Genomic DNA, 27,069 nt, shown 5'->3' with positions numbered 1-27,069 from the left:
AAGTTTGGTCTGTGATGTGACCAAAGGCCGCATTGAGTCCAGCAGGGTGACAGTTGGGGGATTTAGGAAGGGTGCGTTGACAGTAAGATTGGTGTAGAAGTAGCAAAGAACATACATCTGGTGGCTGAGATGAACAATGTGAAACCAACAAACCTAGGATTAATCACGGCTTTTTCACTTAACCACTTATTGTGATCCTAGACAATTGTTCTATTTTACTTTCTCCCTTTCCCCCCCTTTATCACATATGAGAGAACCTCAAAATACAAGACTTCAGTATATACACTGTACAAACCTTCTCCTGTGTTTGAGTCAATAAACTATAATGTAGTTTATGGTTAATAGGAACCCAGGTCACCTAAAGAGTTAATGTAACAACTGACTTGCTCTTAGTTCTCTATTGATATTGGTGTCAAGGTGGTGGTGAGAATGAATGTTTGGAATTGGAATATTTTTAGCAGCGCTAATAACCAGTAGCTAATGCTAACATTTTAAACGTACCTTTCCTGACAGACATCAAGAACCTACTGTGTTATGTAAACACCCAGAATAATATAATTGATTATGCACACATCATTACACTACTTTTATTTAGGTGAGTAGAAGTGCATTTAGGGAATGGAGCAGCCCAGGATGCGATGAGGCAGGAGAGCAAAAGAAAGGGCAGAGGGTGGTGGGTAGGAAGCAAACCAACATACACATCAAGGGGTGGGGTGGGGAGAAACTGAGGGTGGGGTGGTGTTTTAATTCAAAATAGGCCAAGCCACTGAGGAGAATTGGGGGAACTAACAGACAAGCTAAAGCTGAAAGAGCAACAAAGAACGTGGGGTGGGAGAATGAAGATTGAAGCAGCATACAGAGGAGAGAAGAGAGCAATCCCTTCGTCATCCCAGATGAAACCCCCATCACCATGAAGTCTACTCACTCAGATGCCCCATCGGGCCCCTGCCATCACTATGTCTACTCCAGAGAATTGCAACTCATCAGCGCTATGCTCACACCCACTTTGAATGCCTCCACCACTTCCGCAGCTTTCCAAGATGCTTAAAAGCTTGAAACTGTCCTCCTATTGCTGAAGAAACCTTCTGCGGACCCTTCAACACTCAAACTACAGAAAAATATTCCTGATTCTATTTCCAGTGAAGGTGTTAAAGAAAATCATCATCAACAAACAAACACCACACCAAATACCTCAACAACCACCAACTCCTTGACACCACTCAGTCTGGTTTCAGACCCAACCACAGTACAGAAACTGCCCTCATCACCACCATGGATGAGATCTGCATGACTCTGGATGGAGCAGCCCTCATCCTCCTGGACCTTTTGACATGGTCTCCCAACCCCTCCTTATTCAACCCCTGACCAGAAGAACCGAGTCAGTCAGCCTGGCACCATACACCTTGGACCCATGCAACCTCATCTGTGCAGTTCTGCAAGGATTCTCCATGAACTCAACCTTCTTCAAGGCATACATGGCATTGCCCTCTAGCTAGTATTAACCGCTCTCACAACATCAACATTTTTTTCTATGCCAACACTATAAACTAATTCTCTCCCTCATAGAAAAGACACCCTCAAATTCAATGCCTGCATGACTGAAATCCCCCACTGGATGAGAATCAACTGTCTGAAGCCGAACACTGACAAGACCGAAATTGTGATCTTCGGGAAGTGCACTTCAACGAGCACTTCCCTGTGGGACTCCACCTGTTGGCCTACAGAGCTAGGACTGACATCCACTCCCACCACCACCCACGGCAAGAACCTTGGGATCGTCATCAACAGCAAACTCAACATGCATGCCCAAGTCAATGATGTCACCACCTCAGGCTTCCATACCATAAAGATGAGGAGGAATATCTTCAAATAGCTACCAATCAGCACCTGGAAAACCATCATGCACACCTTCAAGCTGGACTACAGGAACACCCTCTATAAAGGAATCAACAAAAACTGATGAGAAGGCTGCAGGCTATTAAGAATTTGGCAGCCAGAAACAATCTTAACCTCCTATGCCACACTCACATCACAATACACCTGAAGGAGCTCCACTGGATCCCTATTCACAAACTAGCACAATTCAAGCTCCTCACCCACACCTTCATGGCGCTACACAACATTGGCCCAGCATACCTCAACAATTGCATCTGTTTTTTCAAACCTTCCAGACACCTTTGTTCATTCGGACTCCTATTGGCACACATCCCACGCATATGGAAAACCAGATCCGGCGGTTGAAGCTTCAGATAAATCCCTCTGTAAAAGTGGATTGACCTGCTGCTATACGTAATCACTTCTTGAATGCGTGCTTCATCTACAAAATATAACATAAGCATAAAATATACACTCCAATAAAGCACTAAAGACTTTAGGAAAAAAGAATTCACTGAATGTAGCAGGAGACTGAAACAAGTTATTTGATCAAAATTATGGTACACAAGCTATATTCTGGGCAGTGACAAACCAAAGAAGAGGAGGCAAAGCGATTGAATAAGAAGCAAGCAAATGAGGTTGACAAGAAAGCTAACGAATCATAAGGGATCCAAGCAATAAGTGACCCAACACCAAACAAAAGCATTGTTATTATACACAATAGGTGTTTCGATAACAAACCTAAAGCTATCTGTGGGAGAGACCTAAAAAGGTATGAAGTACAATCCCTGCTCTATCCTTTGAAACAAAGCTTTTGTTCAGACTGCAGAAGTCATCTATTCTGCTGTATGAGACCTCAACCACAGGGTTTTTAACTTTCCATGAACACGGTGCCGAAGGACCTAGCTCTAAAATTCTAAACATGAACAGAATATTTAAAAATTAAATCTGAAATTACAGAGCCATGAGAAATACAGAAAATATTTAAGGAATTTCAGGCTGCAGCCTCCTAAACAATTAATAACAATCAAAAAGAGTCTGATTTAAATATTTAACGGAATGCCTTTTTTAACGCTTGACAGCAGAGTATTACTGTTCCTCTTGCATTGCAGATTAAATATTCAGTTTCATTTATCCATGTGAATGAAAAATTTAGCACAAACAATCCGAGGGGGATTCAGCAATAAAAAAAATAATTCCACACATGCTTATTCAAAAAACTCTCGTGTCTGGAATTGGATGGGACTTATCTGCACGTGTTGGTATTTCTAAGACCGCGAGAAAACTTCTGCCCAGAGACTGCTAACCCATGTTTTAAAGAAGTCATATAACTGAAGATTCTATAATTGAAGAGTCCAGACAAGAGCCTGTAAACATGTAAATATTTGACAAAGTCATCTTCTAAACGTCAGAGATAGTTAAGTGCTCATCTCACAACATACATCATTTCGTACCAATCAGAAAAAGAGGGCAAGCTATGTATGTTCTGCTTTTCATGTAATTCACATTGGGCCTGATGTAGTAGTAATACATTCACAGAAAGAGGTTATAACTTGCACACCAACGTTTTGCAAATTGAATAGGATTTTGCGAACCAACCTATGTACAAAATAAGTGTGATCGTGAAATACCGAACGACAGAGGGTCACAGACCATCACGTCTGTGACTGTGTTTAAATACAGAAAAACATTTTTTTAATGCAAACAGTTTTCCTTTAAGGAAACAGGACGTAATTTCTCAACATTTTGTTCTAAAACACTTCACAGAGTTTGCAGTGATCTTGCGGACAACTGCCCACTGTCCCTGAAAACTTTAACATTCACAAAGAGGAAGGGATCAAAGGGGCACCTTTTCTCTTAGTGACCCAGTTACCATCCCAACTTCAGAGTCGGTAACTGAACAATTGTTTGGAGCCGGTGACTGATTAATGGTTAGCTAAAGGAATTAAGCACACCTGAATCAACCACCAATAAATCAGGGTACGAAACAGAAGTTATGCCTGTACCCCTTCCTTTCTAAATACTGATTCGTAACTGTAGGAAAGTACCATCTTGCCTGGCATGTTACCCCCATATTTCACTGTATATATGTTGTTTTAGTGTACGTGTCACTGGGACCCTGCCAGTCAGGGCCCCAGTGCTCACAAGTGTGCCCTGTATGTGTTCCCTGTGTGATGACTAACTGTCTCACTGAGGCTCTGCTAACCAGAACCTCAGTGGTTATGCTCTCTCATTACTTTCTAAATTGTCACTAACAGGCTAGTGACCAATTTCACCAATTCATATTGGCATACTGGAACACCCTTATAATTCCCTAGTATATGGTACTGAGGTACCCAGGGTATTGGGGTTCCAGGAGATCCCTATGGGCTGCAGCATTTCTTTTGCCACCCATAGGGAGCTCTGACAATTCTTACACAGGCCTGCCACTGCAGCCTGAGTGAAATAACGTCCACGTTATTTAGCAGCCATTTACCACTGCACTTAAGTAACTTATAAGTCACCTATATGTCTAACCTTTACCTGGTAAAGGTTGGGTGCTAAGTTACTTAGTGTGTGGGCACCATGGCACTAGCCAAGGTCCCCCCCCACATCGTTCAGGGCAAATTCCCCGGACTTTGTGAGTGCGGGGACACCATTACACGTGTGCACTATACATATGTCACCACATATGTATAGCGTCACAATGGTAACTCCGAACATGGCCATGTAACATGTCTAAGATCATGGAATTGCCACCCCAATGCCATCCTGGCATTGGGGAGACAATTCCATGATCCCCCTAGTCTCTAGCACAGACCCGGGTACTGCCAAACTGCCCTTCCCGGGGTTTCACTGCAGCTGCTGCTGCTGCCAACCCCTCAGATAGGTTTCTGCCCTCCTGGGGTCCAGCCAGGCCTGGCCCAGGAAGGCAGAACAAAGGACTTCCTCAGAGAGAGGGTGTTACACCCTCTCCCTTTGGAAAAATGTGTCAGGGCTGGGGAGGAGTAGCCTCCCCCTGCCTCTGGAAATGCTTTGATGGGCACAGATGGTGCCCATCTCTGCATAAGCCAGTCTACACCGGTTCAGGGATCCCCCAGCCCTGCTCTGGCGCGAAACTGGACAAAGGAAAGGGGAGTGACCACTCCCCTGACCTGCACCTCCCAGGGGAGGTGCCCAGAGCTCCTCCTGTGTGCTCCACACCTCTGCCATCTTGGAAACAGAGGTGCTGCTGGCACACTGGACTGCTCTGAGTGGCCAGTGCCAGCCGGTGACGTCAAGAGACTCCTCCTGATAGGCTCTTACCTGTGTTGCTAGCCTATCCTCCTTCCTAGGTAGCCAAACCTCCTTTTATGGCTATTTAGGGTCTCTGCTTTGGGGAATTCTTTAGATAACGAATGCAAGAGCTCATCAGAGTTCCTCTGCATCTCTCTCTTCACCTTCTGCCAAAGGATCGACCGCTGACTGCTCAGGACGCCTGCAAAACCGCAACAAAGTAGCAAAGACGACTACTGCAACCTTGTATCGCTGATCCTGCTGCCTTCTCAACTGTTTTCCTGGTGGTGCATGCTGTGGGGGTAGTCTGCCTCCTCTCTGCACTAGAAGCTCCGAAGAAATCTCCCGTGGGACGACGGAATCCTACCCCTGCAACCGCAGGCACCAAAAGAACTGCATCACCGGTCCTCTGGGTCCCCTCTCAGCATGACGAGCGTGGTCCCTGGAACTCAGCAACTCTGTCCAAGTGATTCCCATAGTCCAGTGACTCTTCAGTCCAAGTTTGGTGGAGGAATTCCTTGCCTCCCCACGCTAGACTGCATTGCTGGATACCGCATGATTTGCAGCTGCTCCGGCTCCTGTGCACTCTTCCAGGATTTCCTTTGTGCACAGCCAAGCCTGGGTCCCCGACACTCTAACCTGCAGTGCACAACCTCCTGAGTTGTCCTCCGGCGTCGTGGGATCTCCTTTTGTGACTTCGGGTGAGCTCCGGTTCACTCCTCTTCGTAGTGCTTGTTCCGGCACTTCTGCGGGTGCTGCCTGCTTCTGTGAGGGCTCCCTATCTTGCTGGGCGCCCCCTCTGTCTCCTCACGCAAGTGGCGACATCCTGGTCCCTCCTGGGCCACAGCAGCATCCAAAAACACTAACCGCGACCCTTGCAGCTAGCAAGGCTTGTTTGAGGTCTTTCTACGTGGGAACACCTCTGCAAGCTTCTTCATGACGTGGGACATCCATCCTCCAAAGGGGAAGTTCCTAGTCCTCTTCGTTCTTGCAGAATCCACAGCTTCTACCATCCGGTGGCAGCTTCTTTGCACCCTCAGCTGGCATTTCCTGGGCATCTGCCCAATCTCGACTTTGTCGCGACTCTTGGACTTGGTTCCCTTGTTCCACAGGTACTCTCGTCCGGAAATCCACCTTTGTTGCATTGCTGGTGTTGGTCTTCCTTGCAGAATTCCCCTATCACGACTTCTGTGCTCTCTGGGGAATATAGGTGTACTTTACACCTACTTTTCAGGGTCTTCGGGTGGGCTATTTTTCTAACCCTCACTGTTTTCTTACAGTCCCAGTGACCCTCTACAAGCTCACATAGGTTTGGGGTCCATTCGTGGTTCGCATTCCACTTCTAGAGTATATGGTTTGTGTTGCCCCTATACCTATGTGCTCCTATTGCAATCTACTGTAATTCTACATTGCTTGCATTACTTCCTTTTGCTATTACTGCATATTTTTGGTATTGTGTACATATATCTTGTGTATATTTGGCATCCTCATACTGAGGGTACTCACTGAGATACTTTCGCATATTGTCATAAAAATAAAGTACCTTTATTTTTAGTATATCTGTGTATTGTGTTTTCTTATGATATTGTGCATATTACACCAGTGGTATAGTAGGAGCTTTGCATGTCTCCTAGTTCAGCCTAAGCTGCTCAGCTATAGCTACCTTCTATCAGCCTAAGCTGCTAGAAACACCTCTTCTACACTAATAAGGGATAACTGGTCCTGGTACAGAGTGTAAGTACCCCTTGGTACCCACTACAAGCCAGGCCAGCCTCCTACAGTAACTCATTTCTAAAGCCATGTCCCTTGATGCACTCGCTCTTTAATATCCCTTCATTTATGTAAACAGGTAAGGACACACATTTCTCATCACTTCTCCAACTTGCTCTCAGATTACTACAACGGAAGAGTAAAAGTATGAAGAGGCAGGTTAAGTATTTCTCATGTCACGACAGATACAACACTGGGGTTCGAACTTGGGACTGCCTAGCCACCTTCTCAACCCTTTCGTGAACAAATGGAAAAATAAATGCAGACTCCTGTGGCGGTTGTGCTATAGTTACGAAAAATATGTCTCACAAACAGATCAGAAAGCATTGGCAAAGGTAATAGCTCTGCCTTGCATTTCGATTCCTCATAAAATATTTTATAAAAGCATGTTACAGTGAAAAAATAAAAACAAAAAATAATTGCTTTCTACATACAATTAATCCATGAGATAACGGCTTTAATATGTCATGATTCAGTGTACTTTTGATGTGTAAAATAGTCCCTCACTGATCACAAAGCTCTAACTGGATTGTTGTTTTCCCACTGGCTTAGTGCTTTCAGTATAGGGCCTGTGAAGTGAAGGAAGTCCTACAAAGAATAATTTCTGGGAACTTGTCCAGATCGGACCCAGTGGTTTGCCGAATCTCATTCAGAACTGCAGTCCAGTATTTTTCTGCTTTTAGCACTATTATGTTATGAAACAAGGTCACATTTCTCAGCGGGGATGTAGTGCCAGCAATAGAGTGGCTTTTAAATGACTTCCTTCCTTTCCTGTTACACCTCATCATATGACAATTGTGTCCCACTGCCTATGGTCAAATTAAAAAACGAACTCTTCATTCCATTGTCTCTGAAGTAGCAATTTAAGATTCTTTTGTGGGGTGTTTAGGATAGAATAAATGTTAGAAATTGGGTGTCAAGAAGAGGTCTGGCTCATGAGAGTTGTTTCAAACATGGTAAGCGCCACATTTGCCCCTCCTCTCACTTATGCTCGGGAAATCCAATTTCTAAATAGGAAGTAAGAACTTTACATATATTTTGAATAATTTGCAATAACAGGTATTGGGACAGCTGTACTGTCCAGCTTGACTTACAAAGCAAATAAGCTCTGCCATCACTGCTTAAAAGAAGCAGGCAGTATTAACTGGTCACAACATTATTTTCTATGGCACAGTGTTTCTAACACCTGCCTGTGCACAAAGATGTCTGTTCAGATGCAACAATTAGGTAACAGCCTTGTCAGAAATCAGGTTATTAATTTGGGAGGGGGGGGGACCCCTACCAATTTAACAAAACCATTCTGGTTAGGTCAAAACACAGCTCTGAAAGAAACTCTTCTCAACCCCAGGTAGCCATGCCGAACGCAGCAGGCAAACCTCATAGAAATGTATGTTAAATTCAGGCAGTACAACACTTTTAAAGTAAAAAACACAACACAATATAATTCCCAAACCAACTAATAAAAGTAAACAAAACCATAATGAGCACCAAGATCACCAAAATAGGTTAATGCTTACCAAAGATATGGATTTTTTGAAGTTTTAAGGCAAAAAGCACTTAAAACGAAGACACGCACAATGGAAAAACAACAGTTGATGGTGGACCGGACCTTGGCACAATTTCAGGCTGAACGTGATGGAGGGGAGTTCAGACACACTAAGCGGGTTGCTCCGGTCAAAGGTTTTACCTTCCAACTTAGTCTACAGCTGCTGAGAAGGCTTCTTCTGGTCAGACCTAAAGCCCCTAGCTCCTCACGGTAAGCTTCTGATCCCCAGGTCTCTCTTCAGCCAGATCACCTGCTGTAGGGTCTAGTCCTCTTCAGTCAGAAGGAACCTCTTGGAGTTAGGAGTCCTTCTGTTTTTTTGTACCCCAGAAGCAGGTAAATAGTAGGTCAACATTTGATCTTTGGAGAGCAGTTCCATTCCCTGGGTGCCAGCAGGATTCGGGGGTCCATGAGTTCTTGTGCGAGCCCTTCTTTCAGGACAAGCCATCAGTCCAAAATCATGATTCTTCTTCTAGCAGGGCCTTATTCTTCAGATGGAGTCCTCACAGTTCCAGCAATGTTCTAAGGAGGTGGTAGTGGGGTGGTCAGACTTATCCTGTGCGCTAGCCAGCAACTGGAGAACTTCTACCCAATCCTAACCATTTCCTGTAGTCCTTCGCCTCCTTTTGAAGCACTTCCTCTATGCCTTACTGTAAAATTAAGTAGGAGCCCCTATTTCAAGGTAGTGTGAGCCAGCTGCCACCAGACAGGCCTATCTTCAGCTTATTGGCAATTCTTCTACATAACAGGGTCAAATCTGGTTTGTTCTCCAACTGTAGATGAAGCTTAACTGTCTAAGAGTACACTGGGGAAAAATAGAAGCCCTACTTGGCATCTCCTACCCACTTCCAGATAGCTAATCCATGCTAAGTGGTCAGCAGTTAACACTTATTGGCCTTTCCTGGGCCCAGATGTAAGCCATCATCATCTGAGTGAGAACGGTTACCTCTCCTAGACAAAGATGTGTATTCTAGCAACTCACCTCTATAAGTGTGATAGTTAGTAGAACTGGTTTTCCTTCTTACTGTGACTGGGAATGAGCTGTCTAGGAGGGGGTCGTGGGAATAAATAGGAGAAGTCCACCCTGCTACTTCCAAGTCAAAAGAGGTAGTGCTAAAGCTGCCCTTTTTTCTGCCAACTGTTCCTGTCTACTCTCAAGTAACTAATCCCCTCTATTTGGTCAGCAATTAACACCCACCTGCCACTGTCCTCTGAGCAGAGGATGTTAAGTCTCTCAGGTAAGGATATGTGGAGGGGTGATATGTGCCAGAACTGGTTGTAAGCCAGTTCTGACTCTGGCAACCTAAAGTACATGTTTGCAAAGTTAATTTCCTGTTTAAGTTATCAAAAATCTGATTTCAGATTTTAAAACCAAAGCAGAAAATAGCATTGAAGCATTTTTCTAGTCCTTTCCTACGCGGAGGTGGAAAATAAATATTTGAATCCCACCTGTGCCTATTAGAGAAAAGCCTTGCAAGGCCTACAGAGTGAAATACCTTTTCGATTTTATTTCACTGTGACGGAATATTAGCCCCAATCAATACTATTCCTATTTTTATATGTTAACACAATGCCCTGAGGGTTTACAAAGCACACTGTAAGGGTGATTTATGAACATATAAAATAGACTTGTCCTATATGGCAAAGGTAGTTTTCTATGCTATGTGTCGCTGCAGTGCATTTATATCGTAGTCTTGCAAGTGCACAGTGATGCTCCTAGCAGAAATATGTTTTTGTCACATTTGTGCAGCCCACATACGACACTTAACTTTACATGCTATTGGTACAATTATAGACACCATTTACAAGTTAAAAAAAGACAAACAGGAAATTCCAGTGTACCATGCATTCTTTAGAGGAGAATCACATGCACTTACTACTGTTTAGCAGTGGTAAAGTGCAAAGAATAATATAGCCAGCAAAAACAAGGTCCAGGAAAATATGGGGTGACCATAAACAAAAGGCAAATTTGCTATAATCCTTCTAACATCTAAATATAAAAGCTTCCATCTGCATTTTGGGCATAACCAACATGCAGCACCTTGCCTTAATTGGTATTCAAAGAACATGCATTTCTTTATTTTTCTAATTATTCTTCATTCTTGATTTTCACACCCCATTATGAGCAAGAACAGCTCCGCTGACAAAAGGCATTAGAAGAAATCTTAAGAAATTTAGGTCAAGTAGACAGAAGATGGAAGAATGCCTCCATAAAAGAGTATCAAATCAGCACCATAATCACCAATGCACATAACTACAAAAACTTGGATTGCTGGATCACATATGTGAGCAAATAAAAGCCACTGGAAACTGCAAACATTATCATTGAACAGACAGCAGTACAATTCGTGAAATTAAATGATATCCTGGGATTTGTGGATTTGTGCAAAAACAGGGAGGGTCTGAGGGCTTACAGTATACAAAAGATCTTGTGTGGTAAAGGTGGAGGCTGGTTTTAGAAATGTGCCATTAAGGGGGTAATTTTAGTAACAACAATCTGGTGAATTGGAATCCACGACTGAAACTGAATTTATCATAGCACCTTGAAAGTGCACGTCCTTAGAGGAGGATCCCCAAATATGGAAAACATTTGTAATGTCAAGTCAAAAGCAGTGACAACGTCCTTAACGCCAAACCGTTTTCCAGGTAAATATTATGTTGTAATGATTAATAAAGCACACTTGTGCAAATTATTTATTACCACCAAGTAAAACAGATAAGACTAAAAAAAGAGAGTTATACTCTTAGAATAAAGGCAAGTTCTTATGACCTTCTGGAATGCAAAATAATTTTCTTTGGAGCAGATCATTAGGGGCACAGATTTTCACATTTTATGGCAGTTGCCGAGAAGAGTCAGTTGCCAGCATAGGTGTTAACTTTATTATTCAGAGATTTTAGATGGCAAATTTTAGCTTTTGGGAGTGAACATAATTTAAGATCTGGGATGCATGAACTGAAGTTCTTGCTCATAGAAAGCCCAAAAGGAAATGCAAAGTGACTTCAACTATACCCTACTAATTGTTCATATCCATGTCTTCCTTTTTCCTGTTATCAGACTACATCACTCGAAGTAGACTGTAGAATAACATCTAGTAGGGATTACACAATGATACACAAATGTCAGCGGAATTAAGAATGGTGAAAACAGTTGATGCTGATGTGAACAAAAAGGTAAAGGGATAGAGAATAGGATGACCTATACAATGGCTTGAATCAGATGACTGTCATTCTAGTCAGTAATAGTTCACTGAGAAACAAAAGGATAGGGCCAGACAAGTAATGATTAGATGAAACTGTAGGATTTGTCCTGTGAGTCATAATTCTTAAAAGCAGTTCTGGAGTATCTATTTGTCATGTTGTATAATGATTGATAGGTAGTTCTCTGATCTCACAGTGGTAGGCTGTTAAAAATGGTGTCTCTAGTTGGCAGTCGGTTTGCACCCTGTCCAAGTAGGGACCCTCATTCTAGTCAGTATAAGGGAGATACCTGCTCAGAAAACCCCTGCTCACCCCCTTGGTAGCTTGGCATGAGCAGTCAGGCTTATCTCAGAAGCAAAGTGTAAAGCATTTGCACATAACACACAGTATTAAGTGAAAACAATACAAAAGGACACCCCTCACCAGTTTTAGAAAAACAGTCAATATTTATCTGTGCAAAACAAGACCAAAACGATAAAAATCCAACATACAGTGTTAAAGATATGAATTTTGCAGGATTTACTCAAAAATACAGTTCCTTGAAATCGATAGCTCCACCTGGGACTATCAACAGTTCAGGCCAGCTGCAGCGTGCGGGCCAGCTACAGTGTCAGGAAGACCCGCAAAACAGTACCTTTGGAATTGCAGGGCGCCGTGATCATCGCGGTGAGCTCCGGAGAGCGGTGCTGCCGGTGTTGAGGCGTCTGTTCCAGAGTCGGTGCGGGAGTCGTCGGTCCCTTGAAGTCACACGCGTGTGGATGGAACTCCGGGCTGATGAAGTCAGGAGCACTGGCGTGGACGGAGTCAGGGCTGTGGTGCGAAGTGGGACGATCAAACCTGCGGTGCCCACAGGTCACGGTGCGAGCAGCGGCTTGGTGACGGCATCCAGCAGCGTCGGTGAGACCAGGACTGCGGTGTGAAGCGGGGCGGTGCAACATGCATTGTCACCAGGTCACAGTGCAGGCAGCAGCGTCGTCGTTGCTGATGCGCTGTTGTCGGTAGGCCTTCGTGACCCACGCGAGCAGTGTCCACGGGCCACTGTGCAGGCAGGATGCCTGGTGACGACACTGGAGTCAATGATGCTGGCGTCAGTGGACAGGGGATGCGGTGTGGGACAGGACGGTGCTTCGTGTACCTCATGAACGATGCCCACAGGCCACGGTGCAGGCAGCAGCACTGGTGTCAGCAGGAGCAGTGGCGTCGGGGATGCCCAGGCTGTGGTGTGAGCAGGCAATGCAGGAGTGCGGGGCCCACAGGTCGTGGTGCGAGCAGCGGGTCGGTAAAGTCATCCGATGATGGCGTCGGTCAGAACAGGGTTGCAGTGTAAAGCAGGGCATGGGACTCCATGCGGCGTTGGCAGGTCACCATGCAGGCCAGCGGCTCACTGGTGGCGTCACAGTGGTTTCTTCTCTTGAGCAGCACATAACACACAGTTCCCAGTGCTGCAGATCGAGGAAACTGAAGTCTTTGGTGTCCCTGAGACTTCCAACAAGAGGCAAACTCTGCTCCAAGCCCTTGAAGAACTTTCTCAAGCAGGACACCCAGCAAAGTTCACCCTTTGCACTCTTTTAAGGCAGAAGCAATAACTACAGGCCAGTCCAGCAAAGCACCACAGCAAAGGGACAGTATTTCTTTCAGCTCTTCTCCTTGGCAAAGGTTCCTCTTGGTTCCAGAAAGCTTCCACATTTGTATCTCCTCTCAAAGGGAATATGCGCTTTAAGGACATTTAAAGGCAGCCCCCATGTTAAACCTTGAGAGACATAGACCTTGCACAGTGAAAACCGAATGTGGCAGTATGTCACTGTTAGGACATAAAAACACACTAGTATATGTCCTACCTTAAACATACACTGCACTCTGCCCATGGGGCTATCTTAGGGGTGCCTTACATGTAGTAAAAGGGAAGGTTTAGGCCTCGCAAGTGGATACACTTGCCAAGTTGAAGTGGCAGCTTAAACCTGCACACACAGACAGCAGTGGCAGGTCTGAGCAAGGTTTACAGGGCTAATAATGTGGGTGGCGCACCCAGTGCTGCAGGCCCACCAGTAGCATTTGATTTACAGGCCCTGGGCACCTCTAGTGCACTTTACTAGGGACTTATTAGTAAATCAATTATTCCAATCATGGATAAACCAATCGACAGTACAATTTATATGGGGAGCACTTGCACTTTAGCACTAATTAACAGTGATAAAGTGAGCAGACAATAAACCAGCAATAACAGATCCGAAAAAATAGAAGGAAGAAGGCAAAAGGCTTGGGGATAACCCTGCAAAGAAGGCCATTTCCAACATAGACAAAATGACAAACGACCACTTACTTCTTTGTAGCAAGTGGCAAATTGGAAATAGCATCCACACGAAGACTGTCTAAGGCTGCTCCATTGCTTTTGACCTAGCCGGCGAATGATCTGCTCCCAAGTTACTTGCTCCCCAAAGCTGACATGCGCTGTCAGCAACTGCTAAGTTTCTTTGTATTTGTTCATCCTGGTTTTAAGCTGTGCTTTCCAAAAACCTCAAGGGTATCACTCAGAGAAAACAGTTTCCCTCACAGTACACTGGGTAATGATAACTGGGACAATCTGAAAAGAGGTCACTTGGTAGTAACAGAGAGAGAAGCCAGTGTTGCAGATGGCAGAGAAACAAATAAAGAGATAAACGGGCAACTACTCCCACATTCTGTGCACCATCAGGATGACATTAAGCTGCAGATGTGATAGAAGATGTACTTGGTAATGGGCAGCATGCAGGTGCTGGTTTTTGGCTTTGATATTCATCACCATTTCCCACACTGAGCCGGGTGACTAGGTAGGTGAAAGATACAAGTGAAAAGATTTCCATGATCTGTTTGAGTTCAAGGTACTAAGGGTGACAAACAGCAGTACTACTAAATGTACAGCATTTGAGAACACAATCTAGGGGTTTGATGCAATCCACCAAACCACTTTATTTTCTAAAAAAGAGATTCAGTGCAAGAAAGATTGATGAGGAAGGTCTAGACTCATCAGCATCACTATCCACTGTGCTGAAGTTAATGGTCTTCTACAATCATAGATGCTTTCATGCTAAAACATATTCTTCCTGCAGATTACTCACCTTATGAATTATCCTTCCACAATACATACTGGTTCAGAGACACAATGGGAACCTACTGAAGCTCATGATAAAGTCATAGCCCACAAGTCTAAAGTTAAAAAGTGCTGATTGCTTAGAACAGTGATACTCAAAGTGCGGCCCTTTTGACCTTTACATGCGGCTCCCTAGGGCAGCAGTAGAACTAGGCTGCTGTATACTGAACTCAACAGGCAATACTTTATTTAAACATTATTGAAGATAAAGAAAGGAAGTAAGGAATGAGTCCTGAACCGCTTAACTGGAAGAACACTAATTTTTTTAAAGAAATCTTGCAGCAAATGTCTGCAACTATGATAAGGGTCCTTAAAAATTCAAAAAGTGTTTTTCATTTACACACAGGGCCATTTCATCTTACTACTTCAGATTATATCAGTGCATGGAGAAGTATTTTTTTTTTTAGAACAATAGATTTAAAATATAAATTCAGAAACATCCATTCATACCCCCACCTTGATAACAATGCCAATAATGAATTAAGCCAGTTGTTGTCTGCAATCTTTGATTGGCCTGATTTGCTATTATACCGGAACAACTTCATAGTTTATTAAATCAAACACAGTAGAAGGGTTCGCACAGCACACATACTGAAGTCATGCATTGTGAGGCCCTCCTACATGCAATAATGAAGGGAACGTGAAATAAAACAGTTGGGAAACTGGGATGAATGCCAGGTTTTCTGGTTTCACATTGAGCGATTCAGCCGCTAGATCTATATGCTTTGCTGCCCCTTACACCCCCATAATGCCACAACCCCTCCCCATCCAGGGGCCCCTCCTCCATTTGATCACCACGCTGCTAGCATCAGTGCGGCCCTCGGCCACACCACAGACCAAACTTTGTGGCCCCTGGGAAAATGTTTGTGAGTACCCATGGCTTAGAACAACAAGCTTGCATTTTCCTAGAGACATTTCATGATGACTTTACTGTTCCTATCAACACCAAAAAGTTCAGAGAGCTGTATTTTGGACAATAGCTATGCAGGGTTTGGATGAAGGAAGGCAAGGACAACAGATGAGGCCTGCAAAGGTTGTTCCACAGTCAATTAGACACAGCAGCAAAAACTGAATTTTGTTTCATGTCAGACTGGCCAGATGGGCAAAGTACAGAAAGGATACGAGTAAAAAGAGGAGGTAAGACTAAATACATGTCAGAAACGTTGTGATACAAGGACGTTCATTAATTAGAAATACAATGTAATTTATGATGTCCTGGTCGGATAAGATGAACAATGTCAAAAACAAAAAATGTTCTAGTAAACAATGCTAAAAATCAGACTACAGTCAACTAGATCATACCTCACTTTCCGGGGAGGGGGATGAGTTTCCAGAACTTAGCGATCCTTTTCTGGACCCATAGGAATCTCCCAATATTGAAATGGGACGTTCCCACTGCGTTGCTCCTGTTGGTACATGCCAGTAGTAGATTCCAGCAATGTCATTGATTTTTTTCCAGCCAGGGGGCAAATCAGGATCGTTTTGAAATGAGTGGTCATTCCATAGATCTGCTGAGAAAGGTAAAATAGAAACTATATAAGCTTTAAATATAAAAAAATGCATTGTGTTGCTGCTGCGGATTGCTTTCATTTATTAAAGGTTGATTCTGTTACCAGTCAATACCATGCTCTCAAAATGCCTGCCTACAAAACTACATTTATACCTTAATTTCTAGGCAACTGAAACCTTGGCAAACGGAGGACTTCAACAATTTTGACCTGTCAACACTTAAAGGTACAGTATGTTCCCTAGGTGCATCCCTCTCCAACCTTCACATTCTCTATAAAAATTATAACATAAGTTTCAACAAAGATTTACTTGGCAAAGATTTTAGCAAGTTAAAGATTTTCCAGACAACCAGGGCACTTTAAATGATCCCTTTCAAAGCACTCAAATTAATCTCCGACACGATGCACTGTTTTTGTAAACAGAATCAGGAAAACAAAAATGAACAGCAAAACAAAAAAGACAATTAGCAAGCAAACAATGAGAGTAAATTGACAGTTTTCATTACAGTTACAATTAAGTCGGATTTGTGCCCTGTGCCTAAGCTACCTAAATCACTCTAATTAAGGGGGGAAATGTTAACACGGCGTGGGCAGGCATTTCTTTGATATAATCACCTGATTGTTCGTGGTTGGGTGTTCACAATAAATGGAAGACCTTACTGGGTTCCACAGTAATCGGCTTGATGGGCAGGTAAGGTGTGACTGTTGGTCTCAATTGTCTTCTCTGCAGCGTTTCCTTTTACAGGTTAGAAAAAGAGACACTTTGGTGGAAGTGCTAGCTTTCCTGGGACGGTTCGGGATAGTTCACACCTCTTCTGAAAGACAATTCATTTTGGGTATCTTTTGTACATATTTTTTTGTTTTACCACCTAAATGGCCTGTTCGTCAATAATGTCTTTCTAACTCATGATACTGGTGGATCCCGCCTTGTATTTTCATCTCAAACATATGTCTCCTCATCTGAATTCAGTAATCCTTACCAAGATGACTAAGGTATGGCAGAATCACAGATAAGGTATCCAAGCCTCTTAACTTGTTGAACCATCTCAACTGTATGGCTTTAAAAAACAAAACAAAGTAAGTGGATTTTTTCTTTGTAATAAACATTTAAGATTTTGTATAGTGTGAGATCATTTGAAAGCCACTAAAACCTGTCTGAAGGCGAGACCTGAAAAATAGTACATTTGATAAAAACAACTCTGGCAGGCACACAGAACCCTTAAAAATCGTTATTGGAAGTGATAAATATGCTCTAGAACGAATTATCAAACAACCTGGCAGCACAGCAAAACCTATTGTCTGCCTGCAGAGATAACTTTACATTTGAAAAATTAAGGTACTGAGCATGCAGGTTTTCAAAGAATGAGCGACACAACCACACTAATATCAAAATACATTTAATCAGGATTACAACTTTTAAAATAACCTTTATGTCTCTATCAGTTACCAAAAGCTGCAATCACCAAATGACGCTGAAATCAGTAAGGCTTATTTTAGCTGACAGTGTCGAGGGGAAAAAGAAACAATTTATGTTTTGCCTTACTAGGTTGTTGACGAAATACATTGTAGAAGTTGTCTGTAGAATGAATGTTTCCTCGTGCATTAGAGACACCAGTTGATCCCAAAGTCTTTAAAATGTGCATTGCACACATCTTTAAAATGTGCATTGCACTCGTCAAACCAGCCCAGTGAAAAATCCTGAAATGTTTAACTTTTATGATGCCAATGCTGGTGTAAAAAAAAAAAAAAGTCCTTGGGCATCATGCAACAACCCAACTATACCCGCCTGAAAACACACTATTCTCATCGGAAATAGCTGACAAATGTTTATCTCAACAACTGTGGCCACACACCATCAGCAACCCAAAGTATGGCAGTTTATTTTTTGCACAGAAGCCAGGAACTATTGAAGATAAATAGAAACTACACTACGATGTACCTGTTTTTCCAATTTAAACACTACTTGCCACTCTTCAGGTAGTCCAACCTATACAGGAGGGTCACATGTCCTGGATCCGGAGTGCTATTATGAGCCAAAAATATTTGTATAGCTGGATGGTTTGGTCCGTGAGAAGCTCAAGAGTCTCTCACTGGAGAGCCAGTTTGAATTTGGGTGTTCTGATTAGCCCAGGGAGCTTTATTTCCCTTGAGCCAATTTGTTCCCAGGTGAGTCAGACTTCTGTGGGAGCGAGCGCTCAGATTGGCTGTTAGCAACATGAGAAAAAATGCTGCTGCTAGCCATTACACGATTCGGGGACTTAGTCCCCTAGCCTGAATTTCAAAACAAAATCTGATATAAGAGGGCAGGGTAGGGAAACCCGGCCTCCTTTGACCCCTACAGGAGAGACTCAGAGGGACCCCTTCACGATGTCAAAATACTAAATAATCAGCAATTTTTGCCACAACCCCACGCGACTCCCGCTGATAATAAAATATTGCTTTACATTAAAAAAGAACTTTAGAAATTCACTGGAAAACAAAGGTTACATTATTAACATTATAGTTAGGTGCGATTAAAAGATCTGTTTTTAATAAAACCTTAGAAAATTCACTGAAAAAAAGCAAAGGTTAAAGTAACATTATAGTTAGGTGTATGTATCAGTGACAACACTACGTTTCTGAACAAAAAAGAAAACAGGAATTCCCGGTCAATGCAAAGTTAATTATAACTTGCGCCCCTGCTGTGTATTGTTTATGGCCTCACATATTACATCACTCATGACATGTTGTATGACATTATTTATGGCAACACTGACGAAAACACAAATGGAATCATTGATGACATCATTGCCAAGCTTCTTTTTGTACATTGCTTTATTAAGTAGTATGGGGTTACAGGCCTGAAAGTAAGTACACAATAGCACAGAATATTATGTAGCATCATTAATGCCAACACAGATAAACCTTTGGAGTAGTAAGCATGTGTTATATATGGCATTGGCCATATACCATACACTTCACGGGAAGCCTAGTTCACATTAACAATCAACCACAGATATATGGGTAATCCTTATTACAGACAGTGTTCTATATAAATACAACTAGCGTCTGTTCCAAAATGAATGCCCTACTACGGACAGATTTTATCTCAAAATCCCTTCATTGAGAAATTAAGTCGATATGAGTAAAAATGTGTGTACTATTAACAGTGTTTACTTTATAAAGAGAGCTTAGTCTATACCACACTGTTTGAAGACAGTAAAACTCTCAAGAGAAATACACCACAGAGTAGTACAAAGCATCTACTAAGAACAGTGTACACTCTATGCAACACTTGTAAAAAAATACACTATTTGCTTACAATAACCAAGGTCTGTAGGTGCTCAAGATCATACTCCTTGCAGCATTTATACTGTGGAGAAACCTTTACAGATAGCCCATCTTCTGAAGCAAAACAAGCACAAGTATATAGGTTAGTAGGTTACACAGAAATTGTCATGCTGTGACAATTTTGTCTAATAACTTAAGGCTGCTTACAATACTTAGTATCCACTATATACCTTTGCCCTGTTGGAACCTTTTTCTGCAGAACCAGAAAACTAATGTGGAACATACTGGACACAATCAATACAAAGATTTATAATGTGTTTACCTCTGCACACCTATGATGCATTAGAGGCACTTGTGTTTTGTAAATACACCCATTAATTGGGCACAGGCTGCAGAAAATTAGGAAGACAAGATAATAAGGTAGCTACTCCCCACTATGTAAACTTTAAAACAAACTAACACACTCATTGGATGATGTCATCAGTGGTGTTATCAATGATGTCATTTGAGATGACATACATGATGTCATAGAATACATCATGAGTGATATAATATGTGAGGTTATTAGCACTGGATGACAGGGACGCAAGTGATAGTTTTTTTTTTAGTTCAAAACGTTAATGTCACTGACAGATTCACCTAACGAGATAACGTTACTTTAACCTTTGGCTTCTCAGTGAATATAGACACACACAGGTGCAGAGACACACATTTTACAGAGTGGCAATAGCTACTGTGTAGTTATAGTTTGGACATGAAGGTATAGGAATTCCTGTGAATTTTGGTCACTAATAGCTCTGCACATTTGATGAATTTCCACAAAACATTCGGAAGCTGAAGCTTTTTTTTTTTGCATTGGCAGAGGATGGTACTTTTTGCGTTGACTGGTCAAGGGGGTGCAAACATAACAAAGGGGGTGGGGGCTTAAGTTCCCAAAATGCATTTTTCCACCAAAGTATTTTCCATAGACTTTTGTATCTTGTGTAGCATTAAAACGGCTGAACGGATTTAAATAAAATCTGGCAGGATTACATATAATGGTGTGCAGATGATCCTTTTGGGTACTATGGATTAGTAGGGAAGTATTTAATAAGTTATAAGACATTTGAACTTAGTGATATCTGTTGTAGCAATATTTTCAGAAATGTTAGGCTATTTCATTTAAGTACCAGAGAACATAGCGATGGAATGGCATTATGTGGCTGTCTTCTGCGTTTTACAGTTATAGATAGATAAGTATTAGGTTTGATATTTTAACCCTATAAATTACCACTTCATTAAGGTGGTAGTAGGAAGGTAAAAATATTTATAAGTTTCTTTGTATTTAATTTTTTTTACTGAGTACACCATACTGTCTCCGCTGTACTGCAGTACTTAATATAAATTTAAATAAATACATTTAAAAAAATTAAAAGTACACCACGCTACCCTATATTTTACAAATCTACTGTACTAAAAGGGTATTTTCTATTTTTAACATATTTAAATCTTCACAAAAATGTCTACGAGTACCACGGTAATACCTACAAATTACGGCACTACTTTAAAGTTTAAAAAAAAAAATCACACCTCTCCCTAAACTGCTGTAAAATATATAGAAAATTAGACATAAAATAAAAGGGAACAGTTAAACCTGTTACTTACCTACATTTAAGACATATTATATTTTAGAACACAGTGAAATGCAGAATGCAGCCAAACTGTACTGAAAACAACATGGCTGCATTTTGTGTTTGGTAAACACAGCTATTAACCAATCACATACTGCCTTATCATGCGCATGTACCGCTGGATATACATAACTAGTTTGAAACTTGCATCTTTAACACTACTTACACTATTCACATATACTCTCAGAAATAACCTTTCATACTTAATAATGTATTTTCCTGCCACATTACATCTACAGCCGGTAACACACATTCATGCAATGTTTATTTCAACTACCACACTCCACTCTACTATACACCACTCCACTCTACAGTAATCCAATCTGCACCACTCCACTCTATGGTAATCCACTCTACGGTAACCCACTCTACGCCACTCCACTCTTCGTCATTACACTGTATGCTATTACATTATACGCCACTCCACGGTAAGCCACTCCAGTGTACAACATTCCACTAAGACACTCCACTCTACACTATGCCACTCTATGCCACTCCACTGTGCACCACTTCAGTGTACACTCTTGTAGTGCACACTATTCCACTGTATGACACTCCAGGCTACACCACTCTACTGTACGCCACTTAACTGTATGCCACTCCACTATATGCTACTCACTATATGCTACTCCACTATATGATAATCCAAGGCACACGTCAGTTAAAAACATGATCATTGTTGAAATTTTGTAAACCAGCCAATTCTCTAGTTTTATTCAGTATGTTCTTGAAATTCCAGAAAAATCCAGCCTTTTAAACCAGCCAGTTCTCTAGTTTTATTCAGTATGTTCTTGAAATTCCAGAAAAATCCAGCCAACACGTGTTTTGTCGTGCAAACAGTACTCGCATAGACTTCCTCAAGGCTGAAAACCAATACAATTACATTTGATTAAAAACTTGACTCCAAAAACTTTTTTACTCAAAATAAATAAGTATACCCATCACCACAACAAAAATAAATAATATTATTCATATATATATATATATATATATATATATATATATATATATATAAAAAACAGCATTATCACTCATGCATTAAAGCTGACAGTGGAAAAATTCAAACAGATCCCCCCAAAAAAAGAAAAATCATAATAATATAATAATCCAACCTCCATAATGGTGGGCAGTGTACAAGGTTCATATTTGAAATAAAATACAAAAATTATTTTTTTTAAACAGGCACCATTTGGTGTAGAGAGAAATCCCCAGATGTGCTGCATTCAGATGAGTGAAGTGCTCAAACCTATCAACCGAGTCAATAAATTGGAAGATAAATAAAGTGAACAGATAACATCACGCTATGAGTTGTTAATTTGGAAAATAAATACACCAACATAAATATTCTAAAATATAATCGTACCTCAAATCCACAACTTGCCTCCATTAGTCCCTGGAACTATTTTTTTTTCCATTATTCCAAAAATAAACAACAAAAAAAGTGCAACAATCTACCCCAAAAGAAAGACATCACAAATATGCAAACGTAACTCAATGTCAGAACGTATGTATTCTCATAAAAAAACAATGTATTACTGAAAGTCACAAAAAGAAAAAGTAATAACCAGGAAAATGCCCATTGAGCCCCTATTATTGAGCAATTATATTTATGATTGCAGATAATCCAAACAATCCTCCAAATAAACCCACTATCTAGTAGTGAGGTAATGAAATCAGTAATAAACCAAGAGCTAATATTAAATTTAAAGTATATAGTTATACGCCAACAAATAATAATATCTTGTAGTTTACAATTGCACAAAAGCGGTCTAAACGTATAATGTATAAAAGAATCCGTATGTCTCATATCGTAGGGCCCTTACTAAATAACTCAGTCATACACAAAACCAATATACAGCAGCATAAAAACCAGTATGGTGTTTACCGGTCTCAGGCAAAGTCTTAGGATTATTATATTATTATGATTTTGTTTTTTTGGGATCTGTTTGAATTTTTTGAGTGTCAGCTTTAATGCATAAGTGATAATGCTGTTTTATATATATATAAATATATCAATTAGAATAATATTATTTATTTTTGTTCTGGTGATTGGTATACCTATTTATTTTGAGTTAAAAAAAAATTTGGAATCAAGTTTTTAATCAAATGTCATTGTATTGTTTTTCAGCCTTGAGGAAGTCTATGCGAGTACTGTTCACATTACGAAACACGTGTTGGCTGGATTTTTCTGGAATTTCAAGAACATACTTGATAGAGAATCGGCTGGTTTACAAGGCTGCTATTTCTGGAATTTCAAGAACCTACTGAATAAAACTAATGAATTGGCTGGTTTACAAAATTTGGACAATGATCATGTTTTTAACTGAAGTGTGCCTTGGATTGTATATCACACTCCATTCTATGTCACATTACTCTCCGCCAATCCACTCTAACCTACCACACGCTTTGCTATTCCACAACACTCCACTATACGGCACTCTAACCTACGCTATGCCACTACATATCACTCCACTCTATGTCACTACAATGTTTGACAGTAACACTCAATGTTATTCCATTCAACACCACTCAGCTGTATGCTTCTTCACTCTACCTCACTCCACGCTATTCCACACTGTGCCATTTCACACCAGTCCACTGTACAACACTCCACTGTATAGTGTTGCACTGCACGCCAATCCACTGTACGCTACTCCATTCTATTCCACTCCACAACTCCATTCCATGCCACTTCACTATCCTCTATTCAGCGCTATTGTTAGAAATTGGGTCTCTAGTTGGCAGAGGTATACACCCTTGTCCAAGTAGGGACCACAATCCTAGTCAGGGTAAGTCACTACACAACCTAAATTATCCTGTGTTCATCCTCTGGTAGTTATGAGAAAGAAACAAATGCAGTTATAAATATGTGAATAAAACTAATATGTACAGACTTTTGAAAAATATAAACAGACACATAAGGAGATGCAGTCCATAAACACCAAGTATTCCAAGAAAATCAATATTTGTAACATCTTTGACAATATTTGACAGTACAAGTTAGACATACATAAATCAAAGACAAACACTAAAATTATATCCAAAATGAATCCGTCCAGAAATAATCCTGATGGTGATAATAAGGTTCAATCCAATCACAGAATTCAATCAAAAATAGTTCCGTTCATGATCGTAAAGTTCACTCTGATTGGAAAAAACAGCCAACAACTCCAGCTGACACGTGTTTCGTCCTATTTTGGACTTTATCAAGGCTGAATAAACAATAACATAAGTTGTAACAAGAATGTAATACTTCTGAGAAGTCCAACAATATGAAAATTCACTCATCTTTTTGATAATAAACCAATCTATATTGATTGGGTCTTGTGTTAATCACCTATTTAATATCATGCAAAAGAAAAAATTAGACCGAAAACCACAGTAACCTATACGTGTGGTAACCCGTGCAATAAAGTCTGAGTACTAGAGCAGTGTGTCAAATAGTGGAAAAGAGAAAGAGGACCCGACTATTATCTACAATCAATTACTGTGAGTAATGCATGCATTACAAATAAACAGAGAGTCCCACAATACCATAGAATTTCAAGTACCTCTTGAGGGGGTTTTTCTCCATATCCTAGTCTCAGATACCTATATGTATAAAGCCACATGTTAAGTCCTACTCTCATACACCAGAACTGATAAACCTTATCAACAAATATAGCTCAGTCCACCAACAAACCTGAATGTAATCATTTAGTTGTGTGATGATTAATTTTAAACTGTCCCATCGAACACATGAACATGTGAAAACTCACTCGTCTCGCAAAATTCGTCCGCCAAATAGCATTTGGAACAGCTCTGAAATAATCAGACAGTGGTACTGTTGTTATATATTCAAAAATCGCAATTAGTCCAAAATAAGTCATATATATGAGCAATACTTGTGAAAGATTCAATTATGAAGTATGCCATTGAGACGTGCCCAAGCATATTGAACATTAATCTCAAAAGTAAATTTCCATCATGAAGACAGTGCCCATTACCAGTTACATTGATATCCCTTGTCCAACTTTAAATACATAGTATTTTGCCATGAGTATTTTTAAAACATAAGCGAAACAGCAACTGCCGATAGCAAAAATATAGCCCACTCTATTAATGTAGCCTTAGCGGGCCCAAATGTTGCGATGCCTTAAGTAAATGCTATGAAGCCATTAAGCATATTTGTCCAAGAAGCACTGTTCCAATTATCCTTACCGCAATACATTTATAGAAAGTCCTGAGAAAACGGCATCACGTCTACATTGAGAGGCAGTAACTCGTAACTTGATGCGAGCGGCCATTTTGAAGTAAGTAGAAATAAAAAAGGGACTACACCACCGTGTACGAAATGCAAATAGAACTCAATACTCAATCTAGTTGTCTCTATGAGCGCCATCTTAAGATATGCAACTCTTGCCAGTAGATGTATATGTGCATACTCCAAATATATCAATGACCTACCTATCGAATCTCAACATAGGAAACCTAACCCATATTTTTGATTGCACCAATGACATAACAGAAAAGATACAGACCGTCCTCAAAAACATCCGGAAATATTTTAAATTGGAAAGAGAAACCCAATAGTAAAATAAATATGTGTCCCTATCCAAAATTAACTTACAGCTATATATGGAATATGTACAAGAAATATGTACCTTCAATATAAAAACAACCTTGTTTTATGTCCATAGATTCATATTGTTTAAGCGCCATCTTAAAGTGGATATATACACCCTCTCTAGTTGTCAGCAGGCATGTCAAACTAAATTAACCACTTGTCAAAATCTCTGTGCTAGATATATAGTCATGGTGTGGACTCCCTGTTGTAATTATATCAATGTGGAATAAATTACTCATAAAGAACGACAGAAACAAGGTACAGACCAATTGTACACAAACATGCATACCCAATGGTGTGTTAGTAGATGGTTTAGTACAATGGCTGTTGAGAAAATAGAATTGCAGAGTTCTTCATGTCATTTCATACATTGTGATGGCGAAATACATACTTTTGTGGAACCAAAAAATCCTATTTACAGAGTAGTGCGTTTATCATAGAAAGTAATGCATTTCATGGTCAATATTGATGCCCAAATCTATGCTTTTGAGCCTAATTATCCACTTTGCCTCACTTCTTCTAAGTGCAGTTTCACGATTACCACCTGTGGGGTGCAGCAAAGTCTGACTGATACCCATACATCTAAACTTGGGGACCTCTGTCTTCGGATGTTCCTTGTTAATGTGGCGAACTATGGGGGATGACAAATCGTTGTTTCTTAGAGCGCGTATAAGTTCCTGAATCCTCTCCTTTAAGGGACGGATGGTGCTTCCTACGTAGATTTTATTACATTCACACACCAGTATGTAAACTACAAACTTGGTGTTACAATTTATGAACGTTAAAATCCTATATGGTTTGCTCCCATTGAAATTGAAGGTGAAAGTTTTGTGTAGAGCTATATTGCACATATTGCACTTACTACAGTTACAGAAACCAATTGGCTTAGTAGGAAGCCATGTTTCCAAATTGTCCATCAATGGAGGTAGATAACTCTTACAAACCAAGTTCCTAATGGTCGTCTCTTTTTTGTGGACAATTCTAGGTCTAGGAGGTAGTATCTGTTTAAGCGTGTCATCCGTGAATAAGACATTCCAATGTTTGGAAAGAATCTTATAGATGTCTTGACTGTTGTGGCTATAGGCTGTACAAAAAGATATTATTGGTTTTGATGTAAAGGCACTACTTTTGTTCTGTTTTTTCAAGAGAGATGTTTTTGTTCTGTTTTTTCAAGAGAGATGTTCTTGGCACTTGGTTGATTTTCTTTCTGGCAGTCTTGATGGTTTGTTCCGAGTAACCCCTATACA

At 40.8% G+C, this 27,069-nt stretch overlaps 1 protein-coding gene across 8 annotated transcripts in view; it reads right to left on the bottom strand.

Moving 5' to 3' along the window:
• The window catches only part of APBB2 (amyloid beta precursor protein binding family B member 2), a 940,970-nt gene that overhangs the window by 386,276 nt on the left and 527,625 nt on the right, over window positions 1–27,069 (bottom strand). For 6 of the 8 annotated variants that reach the window (XM_069201881.1, XM_069201876.1, XM_069201871.1 and 3 more), the window contains one exon: window positions 16,071–16,279. In XM_069201881.1, coding sequence (XP_069057982.1) covers window positions 16,071–16,279 — 209 coding nt within the window. The remainder of the gene's footprint in view (window positions 1–16,070; window positions 16,280–27,069) is intronic. The other 2 variants (XM_069201887.1, XM_069201917.1) reach the window with 1 other exon arrangement.

The sequence above is a fragment of the Pleurodeles waltl genome, chromosome 1_2 (genome assembly GCF_031143425.1).
Source record: "Pleurodeles waltl isolate 20211129_DDA chromosome 1_2, aPleWal1.hap1.20221129, whole genome shotgun sequence".
Classification (NCBI taxonomy): domain Eukaryota; kingdom Metazoa; phylum Chordata; class Amphibia; order Caudata; family Salamandridae; genus Pleurodeles; species Pleurodeles waltl.
This window is presented reverse-complemented; position numbering and strand designations above follow the sequence as displayed.